Source organism: Heterocephalus glaber, unplaced genomic scaffold (genome assembly GCF_053883595.1).
Source record: "Heterocephalus glaber isolate CG9 unplaced genomic scaffold, H.glaber_assembly_v1.0 deba00001600, whole genome shotgun sequence".
Classification (NCBI taxonomy): domain Eukaryota; kingdom Metazoa; phylum Chordata; class Mammalia; order Rodentia; family Bathyergidae; genus Heterocephalus; species Heterocephalus glaber.
In genome coordinates, this window is record NW_028258372.1 from 21,131,813 (window position 1) to 21,149,799 (window position 17,987).

General features: G+C 38.0%; 1 protein-coding gene and 1 pseudogene across 1 annotated transcript; one reads left to right on the top strand and one right to left on the bottom strand.

Annotated features, from left to right (window-relative positions):
* The first annotated feature begins 223 nt into the window (after positions 1–223).
* On the top strand, positions 224–704 carry LOC101716115 (protein S100-A10 pseudogene; annotated as a pseudogene).
* Positions 705–7,895: 7,191 nt separating this feature from the next.
* On the bottom strand, positions 7,896–17,967 carry Arpc5 (actin related protein 2/3 complex subunit 5). The gene is made up of 4 exons (XM_087194430.1): positions 17,661–17,967; positions 15,407–15,478; positions 12,614–12,790; positions 7,896–9,273 (listed from the first exon to the last, which is right to left on the bottom strand). Exons 1-4 carry the CDS (start codon positions 17,802–17,804, stop codon positions 9,211–9,213), a joined length of 456 nt encoding a protein of 151 aa, XP_087050556.1. The 5' UTR covers positions 17,805–17,967; the 3' UTR covers positions 7,896–9,210.
* Between the last annotated feature and the right edge of the window lie 20 nt (positions 17,968–17,987).

Genomic DNA, 17,987 nt, shown 5'->3' on the forward strand with positions numbered 1-17,987 from the left:
CAGCCATGAAACTCAGTAGGTCAGCCCATTAGTGGGTCAGCACCTTCACAATCCAGTAACCTGGGGGGGGTGTCTCTTAATCCAGCTGACAATCAAGATTAACTGGCAGAATAGTTTTAGCTGTTACGCTGCAAGAAAAACATCCTCAAAACTAGGAAAGATGGGCTGCCGCCCGCCCACCGCCCACAGCCCGAAGCCCGAGAGCCCCAGTTTCGACAGACTTCACCAAAATGCCATCCCTAATGGAACACGCCATGGAAACCATAATGTTTACATTTCACAAATTTGCCGGGTACAAAGGCTACTTAACGAAGGAGGACCTGCGAGTACTCATGGAAAAGGAGTTCCCTGGGTTTTTGGAAAATCAAAGATCCTCTGGCTGTGGACAAAATCATGAAGGACCTGGACCAGTGCCGAGACGGCAAAGTGGGCTTCCAGAGCTTCTTTTCACTAATTGCAGGCCTCACCACTGCGTGCAATGATTATTTTGTAGTGCACATGAAGCAGAAGGGAAAGAAGTAGGAAGAATTGAACATTTACTCCTGCCCAGATGAGAGTTCTCCCAAAGGGCCACTTATGGAATCTGCCCCTCAGTTTCCCTTTGTATAAAGATTTCATGAGCAGATCAGGACCCTTAGAAAATGTACAAATAACATCCAACTTCGATTGGACAAGCAGAGAAAGGAAAGTTAGTTAAATGCTAGATAAGCTTTTGATTTTTATATTGTTTGCATATTCTTGTCCTCAATAAATAGTCTTTTTTTTTAGTTCCCGGAAAAAAAACACAACAAAACAAAACTAGGAAAGATGGGCTGGGGATTTAGCTCAGTGGTTCCAGTGCCTGCCCTGCAAGCCCAAGGACCAGGGTTCAATCCCCCATACCAAAAAAAACCTAGGAAAGGCAATCTAACTGATCAATTAGGGGGACAAACTAATCATTAAGATCCGTGGCTTCGGAAGAAAAATAACAGTGTTTTAAAATGAAAACTCTAAAGTTCAAAATCATACAAACACCAAAGGAAACTTTGAAAAATATATATTTTTTTCATTTTGGCATTAGGAAAACCTCTCTAAGTATGTATGACTCAAACTCTGAATTCCATAAGATTAACAAACAAGCAAAGGATATTTTCCTTCATAATAAAGCCCATTATAAAGTCAAACTGAGAAACTACTGGATATTCCTATCACAAACAAAAGGCTTATTTCTGTATGATCAAAAGAGCTCCTGCAAGACAATAAGGAAAAGATCATCAAATGGGCAAAGAAAATGCAGAATTAGAGAAAATAAAATGGCTATTACTCACATGAAAGGATGTTCAATCTCACAATAAGAGAAATCCAAATATATGATACAATTTTTAAAACCTATTGAATTAGCAAAGATAAAACATTTGATGGCAAGTACAGAGTAGGTAATGGGGTAGGAAAACAAGCATTCTCCTACTTTGCTAGAGACAGTATAACTGATATGACTTCTAAGGAAGGCAATTTAGCAATATGTAAAATTCCACTTGTAGGAATTTCTCTTCAAATAGCCTTGAACCTATATAAAATAATTTGTGTATAATGTTATTAACTGTAGCATGGTGGTAATTGCAAAATATCAGAAACTACCTAAATCAACATGGAAATGGATAAGTGGTTAGGTACATTTACTCGTAGAAGTTCATGCAATCAGAAAAAAATAAAGAAGTTCTTTACATACTGATAGGAAATTATCACCACAAATACATTTAATGAAAAGAAAGGAAGGCATAGAACACTAGGGGTAGTATGCTAGTGTTTATGTAAACAAAGGGGGGAATGTAAAGATGTTTACATGTAAATACACATACTATACCTGGAAGGATGCTCAGCAATCTGATGTTAGTTGAGTTTTAGATGATATTAGTTGATTGTCAGAGACGATTACAGTGGAAGGGAGAATTACTACAATACTTTTTTTTAACCTTTTGAATACTCAACCATATGAGCAAGTTATTTGAAAACAAATGAATAAAAATTAAAATGAATAAAATTATAAAATCATTGGTCAGTGAAAACATGGACATTTAACTCAGCCATCAAGTTGAAGAAACTCTTAGATTTGCTTCTAGAATCTTGATTTGGTTTGGGGATAAACAAAACAAAAATACTTAGTGGTATTGTCCATTTATGGCATTATCCTAAAGGTTGACATGATTAGAATAACCTGACTCAAGGTGATATAAGCTCTTGGGCATTATTGTAAAAATTTTATCTTTAAGGGAAACAAAGGGTATTGGGATACATCTCTAATCTCAGAAGCTGCCAGAGTAGTAAGAGCTGTATCATATAAATTTCCATGGAGTCACAGATGTGAGCTGCAATTCTGTCCTTTATCACCTTCTCTGGTGACCTCCAGCATAGGTAAACATTTTAAGGCCCATGGTGGCTCTGAGTTTTACTTAAGTCCGACAAATTCTTTGCTTAAATGTCTGCGCTGACATGAACTGAATTCATGACAAACCTTGATTGTGTCTAGGCTATCTGAACTCTGTGAGGATTACTTGGTATAGTGGTCAGTTTGTGCTTCTGATATGTTGATCTATTCTGGTATCCTAGAGTTCTGTGCATGTAGCTTGGGGTAATCTTTCATGATTTGGTTTAAAAATCATTATTATGAAGCAATTAGATACCTATTGAGAATCAACTATGCTGAAGGGTTGTGGGGGATGAGACACAGCTACAGTGAATTCAGGGGAGCTACAGAATCTAGTAGTGAGATCCAGAAGCTATGTTCAAATGCATGGCTGGAAATACAGGATTCTTCTAAGGCTGGACTGTGGAACTCAGAAGAGTCATGTACTAATCAATTTGTTTCATGTTATGTGGACTTTAGGGATCTGTTTCAAAAGGAAATGAGATATGAACAAAGATAATTTATATTTATTATGCTTAACCAAGGGACATAAATGACAAAGCAAAACAAAAATGTCCAAGTGAGCTGTGTCCCATGGGGGTTGTGATTGCATCAACATGGTGAAGCAGCGCCACCTAGAGGCAGATGCTATGTTGGACCCCTGTGGGCTTCCCAGGCCCTTTCTGTCTTGGCTGGTTTAAGAGGCACCATCCTGTAGTCCACAGAACATTCTGACATGGGGTTCTCCTATAGGCATTCAGGAATGCGGAGCTGAGGCAGACAGAGCTGGAGAGCGGTCCATGGTGAGATCATGGATACAGAAGCCTTGTTTTAGAACACCTTTTCCTAAAAAATGGTTTTAAATTGGGTTTATTGTCCTGTCACCAATCCTTTTGGTGCTGTTTATTTTTTTTTGATTATGTGTAAATCTAATAAATTTTAGTTATGACCAATAATCTTGAGCTTGGCCAATGATATGAGATGGTAGCTCTGGTTCTTGCTCAATGGAACTACAACAAGATTAATTAATTCCCTTTCTTTCTTTTTTTTTTTTTTGGTACTGGGGATTAAACTCGGGACCTTGCACCTGTGAGGCAGGCGGCGGAACCACTGAGCTAAATCCCTGGCCCACAACAAGATTAATTAAAATAGTTGTTTGTTAAATATATCATCTATGAAAACAGAAAACAGGAAATCCATTAAAAATGAAGTTCAAGGTAAAAACTCATACGTAATTCTACTAGAAAAAAGTGACTGAGGGCTTGGGTCACAAAAGTGTGTGGTTTTCTCTTGCAACTTGATCTTTACCTGATTTTTTTTCTTTTTTCCAGTACCAGGGATTGAACTCAGGACCTTGTGCCTGTGAGGCAGGTACAGTACCACTGAGTTAAATCCCCGGCCCTGCCTCCCTGCCTATTTTTAATAGATTAAAAAATCATCATACTACCATGCTACTGTGATAAAAATAGCATGGTAGTGGCAAAAGAACAGACCTGAGGATCAATGGAACAGACTAGAGGATGCAGACACAACTCCAGACACACTCAGCCACCTTATCTTCACTGGAACAAAGATAGCCTCTTTAATAAATGGTGCTGGAAAAACTGACTTTCCACATGCTTAAGATTGAAACTAGGCCCCTATCTTTCACCACACTAACCTCAAATCAAAATGGGTCAAAGATCTAAATATTAAAACAGAACCACTAAAAATCTTCTGGAAGAGAGAGTAGGTAGAACACTTGCATACACAGTAGCAGGCAAAGATTTCATGAACAAAATCCACACTGCACTGGAAATACTACAAAGAATCAACAACTGGGACCCCGTCTTATTAAAAAGCTTTTCTAGGGGCCGGGGATTTAGCTCAGTGGTTCCGGTGCCTGCCTCGCAAGCGCAAGGTCCCAAGTTCGATCCCCAGTACCCCACCCCCCCAAAAAAAGCTTTTCTCAGCAAGAGAAACCACTAACAGAGTGAGGAGACAACCCACAGTGGGAAAAATTTATTACCAGTTATTCATCAGATAAAGGGCTATTATCTAGAATATATGAAGAACTAAGAAAAAAAAAAAATCAGAGCTCCCAAATTTAAAGACCCAATCCAAAAATGGACATCTGAAATGAAGAGACACTTCTCAGATGAAGAATTAGAAAGAGCAAATAAATGTATGAAAAAATGTTCAACATCACTGGTCATTGTGAAATGCAAATTAAAACAATGTTGAGATTCCATCTCACTCCAGAAAGAATGGCTGTTATCAAGAAATCAACCAATAACAAATGCTGGAGGGGCTGTGGAGAAAAAGGAACCCTTCTCCACTGTTGGTGGGAGTGTAGACTGCTACAAACACTGTGGAAATCGGTGTGGCGATTTCTCAAAAAACTAAAACTAGAGGTTCCATTTGACCCAGCCATACCTCTTCTTGGTATCTTCCCAAAAGAATTAAAAGCATCATACCACAGCGATATTTGTGCACCCATGTTTTTAGCAGTACAGTGTATAATAGCTAAATCTTGGAAACAACCCAAATGCCCATCCATTGATGAGTGGATAAAGATGCGGGGTTTTTATACAATGGAGTACGACTCTGCCATAAAGAATGAGCTTCAGACATTTATAGCTACATGGATGGATCTTGAGACCTTACTAAGTGAAATAAATTGGCCACATGTTTAAATACATTGTTTTTCTGATGTGAGAAATCAAAAGTGGAAATAAGGACTGAAATGTGTAATGAATGTTTGAAAATGGGAAGAAAGTGTTCAAATGGGAAGGGGAACAAGGGAGGAGGGAGAAAGGAAGGGACAAGAAAAAAAGTGAAAATAGAAGGAAAAAATGGAAACAAAGCTTTTGTACACAAGGAGGGGAGAAGGTCTGAGAGGGGGAATGGAATAAAATAAAGTTTATTAAAAATAAAATAAAATTCTCTAATAAAGAATCATCAGAGTGCAGGTAAAAGTGAAAAATGAGCTATGTGCTGTTGAGTATGCCCCTAGTTGTCATGGCACCCCTCCCAATCTTCTGACTTCTACATCGGTCAATTTTTGCCTCAGGGTAGGCTTCGGAGTTGACCATATTGCTCAACAGTATCCTCCATGTAGCAAGGTTTGGGGTTTCTAGAGAAAAATCTATCTTTAACTGTCCTAGAAGTATCTCTATTCCTCAAGCACCAGGACTGAGAAAGAAGGTGACATAGCTTTGGAGTCAGGCAGATGAGTTTGAATTTCTGCTCTACCAACTACGAACTGTCTGATCTTGGGCAGATTACATATATTCTCTAAAATTCAGCTGCGGAGGTTAAGACTCAATAAAGGGTGGCTTTTTTTTGCCTTAGTCCACCTCCAGCTCAGAATCTTGTTTTGAAAAATGAAAAGTCACATTACTACCATTTATTAGAGATGTTTTGTTTCCTGCATTGTATTTATCTGCATTATAATCATATCACCTCAGGGTAATTCTGGCCACTCAGACCCAGGCTAAACTATTGCTGGTGTCTCAATAACTAACAAATTTGGTAGAGTGCTCATGGGTTTGATTCCTAGCAATGGGAAAAAAAATAAAGGATAAAATTATTCATAACAACTTTTTTGGGGGGGGGTTACCGGGGATCGAACTCAGAACCTTGCACTCATGAGGTAGGCACCAGAACCACTGAGCTAAATCCCTGGCCCCATAATAACTTTTAATAAGTGAAGTTCTTTATTATTAAATCGAGATGCTTTTCTTCTTAGAAAATCTGATTTTCCCATTTTTACTGTTATAAAATATGAGGGGAGATTAAGTGACCATCAATGTCTACTTCAGCTAAAAGAAATCCTATGATTTCCTATAATCTCCTGTCCTGAATCCCTCATGAAGATTCTTTATGAAAGCCTAATCTGTTTAATAAATAGCTTTCACTGTCTAGAATTTATGTTAAAAACATTAAAACCACAAGAACATGAAATTAAACCCACTTTCTCTTCTTTTTATTTTCTTCTTTTTTTTGGTACTGGGGATCGAACTGGGGTCCTTGTGCTTGCGAGACAGGCAGCAGAACCACTGAACTAAATCCCCGGCCCTCTTCTTTTTATTGTCACTTGGACCTTCTCCCCTGTCCTGTGAGGCTTGGTTCATATTGATCTGTCTCGTTGTACTCTGGTCCACCCCGGTCTCATTGTTCTCTCAGCCCTAACTGCATTTACAGTCAAATGCTAAATTGTAGGACATGAATTTTACAGTATCTAAATCTTCCCAATTAGGCTGAAAGCAACTTGTGAGGAAGATTTAGATCTTATTCTTCTTATATGCCCCTTATAATTTTGGTGATCACAGTAAACGCTTAAAAATAAATATTTAGTTAATTTGTACCACTACACAGACTTCACTTGTGTTAATGGATCTCCTTAAGACATCATACTTATCAAGTATGACTCAATGTTTGCCATTTTTCCCCACTTAAAAAGTGGCAAAAACAAAAGCTATTGATATGAAAGTAGAAAAGTATGGTAGGTAAAGAACCATTTTTGTGCAAAAGTGTCCCTTGGTTTTTATACATTTTTTTTTCCACAGTTGGCCCCATCCTCCACCCTCCATCAGGGATGGCACTGTGCTATGGTTACTGCAACCTGCGTGATTTAGCCAGGATGTATCAGTTCAGCTCACTGTTTCCAGCGGGGATGCTCTCTGATTTGGTTCCTGTGCCGCACTGCTTGTATTTTTACTACCTTTCTGAGTATATTTGATAGGCCAGCAGACTTTAAACATAGCCATTCTTGTGTATACAGAATATGGAACTCTAGAATTTCTCCCAACACTTCAGAAATGATATTAAGGATTCTATAAAAAAGCACTGCAGTATCACTTTTGTTTTCTGTAAGTGGTTATGTTGTAACTACTTACTTCTTTTAATTACTGCTTAGCTTCTCCTAACTCATAGTCTTCTGAATCGCCTATAAGCTTTTAAAGCTTTAAAGCAGGAACTTAAGTCGGGTGTGGTACTGAATGCCTGTAACCCCAGCATTTGGGAGGCTGATGTAGGAGGATCACTGTGAGTTCCAGGCCAGCCTGGGGTACACAGTCAGTTCAAGGTCAATTTAAATTATCTAGTGAGACCCTGTCTGTCAAAAAAAAACAAAGAGGAATTTAGTTAGTAGTACTGTATGAGAAACAGGCCTGAGGTATAAGCACAAGGACGCGAGTTCAATCCCCGGTAGCGAAAAAAAAAAAGAGTTTAGAAACTGGGAATGACTGCACTTGAGAGGCAAATCTGCACATCTGAGTCTAAGTGTTTGGGCAGTGATGCTACAGGAATTTTGCTGCCATCCAGAGGGCCACGGATTCCCTCCAAAGGCCTTAGAAGTGCTCTGACATCACTAGAGTAATGACTCCTCTTCTCTACTGGCTCCTATTTATATAAAGTAGTTCTATGAACTCTACCAAATTAACTGTCTAGAGTACAATACATGGTGGTAGCACCAGGAAATCTTTTAAATTACCCATGCATGCATAAGTATTAAAGTAGGAAAAATAAATTATTCAACATTGACATTTTATTTTCTGAAGTTTATCATTTTTACAAAACAAAAGAAAACAAAAAGCAGGTATCAAAAACAGCAAAGAGTTTATAGAATTTCTGCACCAGTTTTCACATAAGTCAGTGATTATGAAACTGGTATCCAATGTAAATACTAGACACAGGCTGATTTCTCTCTTGGTCATATGCATTCAGGTAGTTTATTTTGGAACCACTGAATACTAACAAATTTTTACAAGCACCGGTCATTTTTTGAAAACCAATTTGGTTTGTCCAACAAAGTAAACAATTTTTTGCTGCGTGGCATTTTCTTTCTTAAAAAACACTGAGCTGAAACACAGACTATATTTGTTTGGATCGGAACCAAATTCTTTGAGACCCAATTACCCTGAAGAATACTGAAGACATTTACAGGGTATATCAAATGGTATATTAAGTACTTGTTATATACCATATAATATATAAGGCAGCTACTATATTTCTAAAGAAAATAGTATTTCATTCAAGGGCTGCCCAGAATTAGAATTACAGCATCGTTTCTGCATCCTTTCTAATTTGGAGTAGTTTCCCCAAACAGAGCCATATTATGGGAAGAAAAATTTGATGTTCCTGCCAAACAGGCTCTAGTATTTTATAGATACATCTGTATAGAGCAAGACTCCTTGCTCTGGACCCTGGGTGACCACAAAGAACTTGAGAGGCCATGATAATTGGATGCTAAAAAGTAGTAGCATACTTAAACCCAGCATAGATAATCTGGAGGCAAACAGACATAAAACTGGAAACTAGTAGTGGTGTTTACCCACTACTTGTTCTGAAAACACATTTTGCTTAAATAAGGGAAGTATGGTCCAGTTGTGCAATGTTAATAGCTGCCAGTCTCACATATATACTTTTTTTTAAAAAATAGAGATCATTTCCTCACTAGCAATGAGTTAGGAAACTGGCCTCAAATTCTGATCAAATCTCAGTATTAATTAAAAATAATATAAAACAACATAAAATCCAGCCAATAGGAGTTAAAAATTGCACAATTAAAGTTGAATGTAAATTATACTATATATAGACTGGTATACACATCATTGAAATGATTATGTCAAAGTGAAATACTCTTGTTGAAACAAAATTTCCTCTACATTATCCTGATTTTCATTAAAGAAAAAACTGATACATAATATTCTTCTTTACAGATACGAAAAGGAAGCAAGGCAAAGCTGAGAGAAACAGGTGCTACCCACAGGGCAGCGGTGGCATTTGGTTGTTTTGGTCTTTGTACCATCAACTCGCATGGTGGATAGCCAGTTCCTGCTGGACTACACGGTTTTCCTTGCAGTCAAGACACGAACAATGGATCCTACTCCTCCAGCAGCAAGTGCCTAAACACAAACCAAAGGTAAATGTTCACATAATCATAGAGGGTCAAGTCTCATACTAAGTAAGAGAGTTTTCCTAAGAAATATGTACACCACAGAGTGTGAATTCATTAATTTAGTAAGTACTCTGAGTACCCATTATGCACTAGGCACTGTTGACAGCATTAGAGATATCATAAAAAATAAACCTTTCAATGCCCTTGCACTCATGGTCTTACATTCTACTCAGATACTAGTTTACAACTGTGAGGAATGGTACTTTATCCACACTGTTTCTAAATAGTTTTTTAAAAAAAGTCACAGCATAGTGTTCTTGCCTAAAACAGGTGCTCAAATGTAACGCAGGATGTTCTGCACATCTCTTATTATTTCCAGTTAGGAAGAAATTAAAATGGGATGAACCATTACTAATATACATTTAGATTAATTAGTTGGAATTAGACTTTTTTCCCCCAAGGTAAGAAGATACTACTGAAGAGCTAAGAACATACAAACTTAAACTATAACTCTAACTTGAAAAGTTGGAAGTCATGATTAAGTGTTAGGAATTGGAAGCTCTGGTTTACTTCTGTCCAAAAATGTTGACACTGGCCAAGTCCCAGCACTTGGGAGGCTGAGACAGGAGGATTGCCATGAGTTCGAGGCCAGCTAGTGCTACCTGATGAGTTCAAGACCAGCCTAAACTAACAATGAGACTGGCTCAAAAAAAAAAAAAAAAAAAAAAGAGAACCTTTGCTGTGGCCTAACAAAAATGTTGAGTACCATTGTGTACTGAGTTAGATGCTGGGAGGAGATAGTCATATAAAAAAATTTTAATATGTCTAAAATGCTAAGAGTTATGCTTAAGGGTGCTACAGAGAAGGGGCATATACCTCATATCATTAGTCATGGTCAAATTCCATGTGGGAATTATGATTTTAAACACTGTATATCTTCTAAGTATATTTGTTATTGGGTTTGTTGGCCTATCTGTGAAACCTTCTCCTGTCTATGGAGGTCTGGCATTAATTATTAGTGGTGGGGTTGGGTGTGCAATTATTTTCAGTAATGGGGGGTCATTTTTAGGCTTAATGGTGTTTTTAATTTATTTAGGTGGTGTAACAGTAGTATTTGATTATACTACTATTGCAATGTTTTAGGTAAAACCTCCTGGAGAAAAATAATACATTAAATGGACGAGGAGGTAAAACTTGTTATTCCTCTTTTGTAGATGAGGGAATTGGAGGCATGTGTTAAGTCTGACACCAGAAAATCATGAGCAAATGTACACAGATGTGAAAAGGATTAGTACAATCAGGAAAAAGCTGGAACTGCTACTGTCTAAGGGAAGAATGACATGGAAGATGAGGCTAGGCTTGGATACTCAAACTTTATTTGGCAGGCAACTGACAAGGGCACATTTTTAAACAGATTATTCTGGTGGCTGGGTGAAGAACAGATTTGAGGGAGGCAAAATCGGCAGCTGGGAAATCAGGAAGCTACAGCAACAGACTGAAAGATGCTGCCAACTGGTGTATTAGAGATTCACTCAGTGGATAGATGTGAGATGCATTCAGGAGACACAACTGGCAAACACTGGTGACTGATATTAGGAAAAAATGAAGACTTAGCACATGCCTCCAGATTTCCTCATCTACAAAAGAGGAATAATGGCAAGTTTTTCCTTTTAGTATTTTTATGAGGATTAAGTGAGTTAATATTATAAAGTCTTTGGAAGCGTGCTTGGACTGTAATAAGTTCTCAATTGATGTTCACTACGATCCTGACTCTATCCTGGACTAGGCTACTTGGGTTTTACAATTGGCTCTTCACCTGTTTACATACCTTGGAGAGTTGTGAGGATTAAGTGAAATGTAAATGAACAGTATATTGCCTGACAAACAGAAAGTGTTCCATGAATAACACGACCATATAAATTATGCTCAAATTGTTACACTTTAGACTGAAAAGGAGAACTATTCATAATTATGATGGGACAAAAGGCATATATGGGGAACCGGGGATTTAGCTCAGTGGTTTCGCCACCTGCTGCACAAGTGTAAGGACCCAAGTTTGATCCCCAGTACCTAAAAAAAAAGAAAAAAAAGGCATATATGGGGACTATATTGGGAAAAACTATGAGGAATGTTTACTTTATCTACAAATATTAGCTTTTTGATAACATGCAAGGGATAGTTATTCAACCAAGGCTAAATAAGTTTTACTACTTATTTATCCTTTTTGACATGGGATCTTGCTAGTTGCCCAGGCTGGTCTTAAATTTCTGAGCTCAAGTGATCCTTCCACCTTAGCTTCTGAGCAGCTAGCACTACAGGAATTGACCACTGGGCCTGCCCCCCCCCCCACCGTGTCAGGGATAAACTCAGGGCATCAAGCATCCTAGGCAAGTATTCTACCACTGAACTACTTCCCCAGGCATGCACCCTCCCCCCCGCACTTAAATCTTATACACATGCGTGTTTCATACATATAACTTACAACAATCAATAGTTTTTAAAAAACTGAGTTTTGAGAATTTTAAGAATATCTGAGAACACACTCTTTACCTCATGGTTCTATTTAAATGTTATTATTTATATATTTTTACCAGTAAGAGTAGGGTATTAAAGATTACCGTACCAACTTTATACAGAGCTCAAAATCCCTTCTTTTTCTCTTTAATGGGTAGTGTGCCAGCATTTGCTTACATTGAAAAATAAAATGCATGAAAATGGAGAAATGAACCTAAGAATTCTAATTTTCTTTGATTTTTAAAACAAATGTGGTAAAATATAAACAATGCAGCCATCACCATAATCTATTATCAAAACTTTCATCACCTCAAATAGAAGCTTTGTCTATTTAGTAGCTCCCTAGTCCCTGCTTTCCCCAGTTCCTGACTACCTCTATGACTTTCTGTCTGTCTGAATTTATCTACTCTAGACTACTTCATATAAGAAGAAATATTTTCATTCTCCCATTATCCCCCCTTGCCTTTTTTCCCTGATTTTCTTCCATTTCTCTAATAGTCTCTCTTCTGTGGACCATATATTATGTGTCCACTTTGGGTTGTTTTCACCTTTTGATCACTGATTTTTTATTCCTTAATTTCTTCTGCAAAGTTTTCATTTAATTCAAGGTTCAAGACAATATTTAATGAATAAAAATGTATGTGCTAAATATATGTGAAAATATACATGTAAATCAGAAACTCTTAAGAGGCTGGTAGCCTCAAACCTTTTCATTTTCATGCATTTTATCTGTAATAATAAATATATACAATTAAGTCAATGTGGTCATTTAGGTGAGGGAGGCACTGTTATTCTCTATTATAAAGGAATTATACAGATTTATAATATCTTACCTTTTCATGCCATTGTAGTAACATAGCACTGCTATTGTCAGAGGGGCTCTCAAAGCCTTTATAAATATACTTCATTAGGAGATCCACACCACTCTTGTCCAGAGATTGAACAGCCTTTTCAATATCATTAGCTTTAAAAGAGATAAGCACCTTCAAGACAATGCTGCCTGCCCGATCCTAGGGGAAATATATAATAAAGCATTTAGATGTGTGTAAGAGACCTTGCTGAGATGACATTTGAGCAGACACCTGAAGGATGTGAAAAAAGGAAACCTTGGAGATATGGAAAGTGTTTTAGACAGAAGAACATGTGCTGTTGGTGCAGGTTCAGTGTATTCCAAAGACTCAATGTGGGTAGGGCTGAGCCATAGGAGAGGAAGTCAGAGGGGTCACGGAAAGGCAGTTCATGTAAGACCTGTAGGCCACTGATTTATTTAAAATACTTTTGTTTGTTGTTGTTTTTTTTTTGGGAGACAGGGTCTTACTATGTAGTTTAGGCTGGTCTTGAGCTCAGACTGGGGTCAAACTCATGGTGATCCTCCTGCCTCAGCCTCTCTGGTGCTGGGATTACAGGCATGTGCCACCACTTCTACTTATTATAAATACTTTGCATAACTGTTCTGAGAGAAATGAGAAGACACTGAAGGGTTTAAAAAGTGGTAACATAATCTGACTAATTTTAATAAGCTCATTTCGGCATTTATGTTGAGAATAAGCTGTAGGGGCATGGGGACAAGGCAGGGAGACCAATGAGGAAGTAATTGCAATAAGACTGGCTGGTTTTGGTTAGCATGATAGCAGAAGAGGTGGTAAAAAGTGGACAGATTCTTGGCATATTTGAAGGCAGAGCTGAGATTTACTAGCAGATTGATATGATAATATAACAATTTATTAAAACATTTAAATTTTCCTTCTTGGTCTTTAAAAAAATCCTAACAAAACAAGAAAACTGATTTGCCATTCTACCTTGAACTATTCAAAAATAATTTTTTCTTAAAACTTTCTTACTTAAAATTTTAAGAAGACTTATTAAGTGTTAAGCTTCATTATCTATAGATATAGTGACATGCACTTATAATAATCTTTCTTCTTTGGTAAAAGTCTGTTCCAAAAGCAATTATTTTCTTACCCATTTAGTCAAGCAAAGGGAATACTTAATTGACCCTTTCAACAATTTGCTTTTCCTTCTATTCAACACAAAGTAGTATCTTCCGCTTTCTTACTTTCAGGATTCTCCAGACTGTTCTACCACTTACTGTTATCTTCAGTTTAAAGACTGTGCAATTACTTGATTCAGAAAAATATCTTTGCATCCAGAATTAAAACCTCCCACCCACAAGCTGTGATAAAAACCACCCCCATAAGAGCAGAAGGTGGTAAAACTGAAATTTCCATGATGTTCCTAAGTATTAAAAACCAAAGAAAATTTTTCCCCTTACAAAATTTTTTGTTGCTTAATTATTACATTTACCTAAGTTATTTACTATTATTCAATTACAGAGATTCTTGAAGCTCTGAATTGTATGACTAGCCACTGACAGCAATGTTGACGCTTTAGGCTTCATTTTAAACAGTGCGACTCAGAACTAGTGAAAGATGGCTGCAGGGGACCTTAGTTGCACAACTGGCCTTAACAGCAATTTAGCCATACTTTATGTACCATAGTCTTTAAAAAGGTTCATTCTTTGATATAGTGTTTCATTTCTAGGAATTTACTGAAAGGAAATACAGATTTAACGACCCAACTGATTAACAACTGTTCCGACTTGTGATACATCTTTTTTTTTGTATAGTTCTGTAGATCTTGTGGATAGAGGCTCAATGTCTTTTTTTTTTGTAAACATCTTGTTTATACAGTACTGTAGTTTTTGCTGATTGTGCTGTGCAGTACAGTACTGTAGTTTTACATTCTGTTATACATTACAGCACTGCATGTAAGACTTATCCAAATAAAAGCAAAGCCATCAGGTTGGAGTTTCCTTTCACCATTTCCCCATTTCCTTGTTTTCAATATTGTAATGTACAAACGATATACAATTCCTAATTTAGTGACCAATTCATGTAACTACCTAGTTGAAGGAATGGAACTTGGTTGTTAAGAGAAGAATGTCTGTAACTAAAAATTTATCTAAAACTATTCATTTCAGTACTGTACACAACCAGGAAAAATAGTCTGTTTAAATTATATGACTAAAGGGGATCAATTATGTATAAACTTCAGCAAATTGGTGTATAGATGTTAAAAATGCTACAGAAATAATCTTATTGCTAAGGAAAAGTTTATATATATTGCTATACACTTGAAAAAGGAGGTTAAAAATTCTATTTTTATGAAAACAAAAACTCACAGAAAAACTCCATAGGGATAGAGCAACACCAAATAGTAATTTTTCCTCTGAGTAGTGGTTATTATGATCCCTTTATCCTCTCATCTCTGAACTTTGTATATGAAATATTTTATATCTGTATAGTTAAAAAAATCGTTAAGAAGCCAACAGAACCTGTTTATTTTGGTATAAGTTTTACTTGTTCTTTATGCCTTTGCTTAAATACAGCCTGAGTGGCCTCCTTTGAAAACACACAGAAATGATTTCTCTATCATTTGAATTTCTATGATGTAGCCGTATCATAACCATGTTACAGTGCTATTTTTTCATATGAAATTTTTACCAAAGCACACTAAATGCTCTTCTAAGCCAAAGACAGTAAACAGTTGAAAATATTTGTTGATTTTTTGAGATTTCAGAAGATTTTGCTAAGAACAGTAAGATATGGCAGAGGTCTGTGACTCACCTTCACTGCCTGACTCTTGGTGTTGATAGGGGGGTTTTTCAGAGCTGCCTGGAGAGCAGCTGTCATATTTCCTGTGATAGAGGTTAAGGGAGTAACAGCAAAGGGAAGCTCTTGGGTGAGCATTATAACCACTTGGAATCACTAGTTTTTAAGATTATGCATAAGAAACAAAATTACTATGGTCACTATGCTCGATATTGGAAATTCAATGTGTTGGTTTCCAATATGTCAATCAAAAGTAAAATACTGTACTGAAATTAAAAGAGAACATAAGACTATTTTAAAAATAAAGCAAAGACTATTTCACCCTTGGTTCTAGCTATGAAATGAATACCTTGATCTTTCATTTCCAAGTGAAATGTATGCAAACAACCCAGACTGGTATTAAAGAAACCCTAAAATATATATAAAAATTATTATGTCCCCATATGAAACAGCCTAATATGTCTTATGATTCTAACTTGAAAAGTAAAGACCAACACTTCATACTGAAATGCTAGTAGGAAACTGTGGGAGGTTGCTTTAGCAATCTGAATGATACACATTAGGAGCAATCTTTTGATAAGTGTCAGAGGTATTGCAGAAGGTGTAATAATTCACATAACCCTTAAGTGGCAGGTTATTTTTTCTTAGATACTCTTCCCTATTTCATAAAGGTTATTCAAACTGGTTAGACCATACCTATTAAATTTAGTCTCTCTTTAGCACCAGTGAGCAAGCACGAGAAACGGAAGGCCAATCACAGTCAGAATGTACAGTCATTCCCCTAAAAGGTAAACCAGAGTTCACTTGTTCCTCCATCTGTGCTATCCCACCCTGAGTCTGTCTCTCCTGGTTATAACAAAGGTAAGAAGAAATGAATGGATTAAAAAATAGATCCACTGACAGGGACACAGCAGTACCATTTAGGATTCATTAAGAACGACGTTAGTTTCATAAAGTATCATTTATCACAAAGAATGCTTTTAGAAAGACTACTGTTCACTTATCTTTTGAAGAAAAAACATCTATGGTTGCGGCTAAGCTATTTTCAAGGCTACCTAGGTTTCTAAAGAAGCATGCCTTTTGTAGACTGGCTTATTTTTTTAGACCTAAACTAGTTAACAAGTACTTAATGCAAAACAGTAACAACTGCTTTTGGAAGTTGTGGCAATCAAAGGAAAACCTATAGTGTATATTGATAAACATTTAATGCTGTATTTATGTGTCTTTATAACAAGATACAGTTTCGAGGGTGGGAGCCTGCAAGACACTGCGCAGCAATATATAGTTGCTCATATATTTCTCCATTATAATTTAATACAACACTGATGAGCTTTCTTCATGAATATACCCAAGGATAATTACAATTGTATAAAGAGCTATTGAGATTTTCTAAAACCACAGTTGTGATTTTTGCAACATTTACATTGTTCTAAAAATGATCTGATCCAAATGGTAATTCAAGTTATGAATATTCAAACATGCAAAACCAGAAACCAGGAACTGACAGCCATATTTTAACTAAAATGGAAACAATTTCAGGATCACAAAAATGATTCTGCTTCATACCAATGACTCATTGCCTATTTTATTCATTGGAATTTACTTTAAATATTTCCAGAGATTCTCCACATGCACTCCTTGTCTTTTTCTATTGTCCTTTTCCTAGCAGGTAAAAGGGTCCAAACTTCCTTACTGCGAGTGTTGCAGTTTTGTATTCACTCCCTTTGTCTGGTTAACAAATTATGTGCAACCTGTATTTGCCCACATCCCTTTCTCTTACAACCCCCCCCCCCCAAACAGCCCATAGACTCAAAGCAGAGGTCTCAACTGGCGAACTGATCCTTCCCTCCTAGTAAGGAATCAGCTATCCCATCGCTACCCAAACCAAAAGCATCAAGAGAAAAACAAAAATCATTAAAGAAACAGGCCCGTTCTGCTCCAATCAGAAATTTCTGGAGCTGACGCGACCTCACTAAGCGGAGCTCTGAAAGAAAACTTAAGCGCCCACTCCAGTCCCCCGGCCAGCTCAGACTGCCCTGCGCCGCGAGGGCGCGGTCGGCAGGGCCCGTTCCCCAGGCGGCACACTCGCGCAGCCTGAGGATTCCGGGCAAGGCCAAGTGGACTGGGGCGCAACTCGGGGTCCCACGCGAGAACCCCTGGGAAAGACCCTGCCCTCCCAACATGAGGACCCGGCGGGCCAGGTTCCAGCCGGGCCGCAGGGAACGCGACCCCGCAGACTGGGCGGCGGCGCACCGTCCAGGCAAGGATATTGCCTCAGGCAGGAGTCCACCTCGCCCTCGTCGGGCCCGGCCTGGCCGTCGCCCCCGTCTTCCTCGTCCACGAACTTGTTCTCATCGTACTCATCCACGTCCACCTTCCGGAAGCGGGCCGACGACACCGTGTTCTTCGCCATCCCGGATCCCGACTGGCAGCGAAGGCCTCCTCTCGGCGCTGGCTCTACCTCACAAGCCCAGCCCGGTCCGAACCCGCAGCCCGGCGCGACTCACTTCCCTCTTCCGCTCTGGGGCGTCGCCGGCAGCCGCGGCTAGGGCGGTTCTGGGCCTGCGCGCTCGCCCCACTCCTTCCTCCTCAGGTT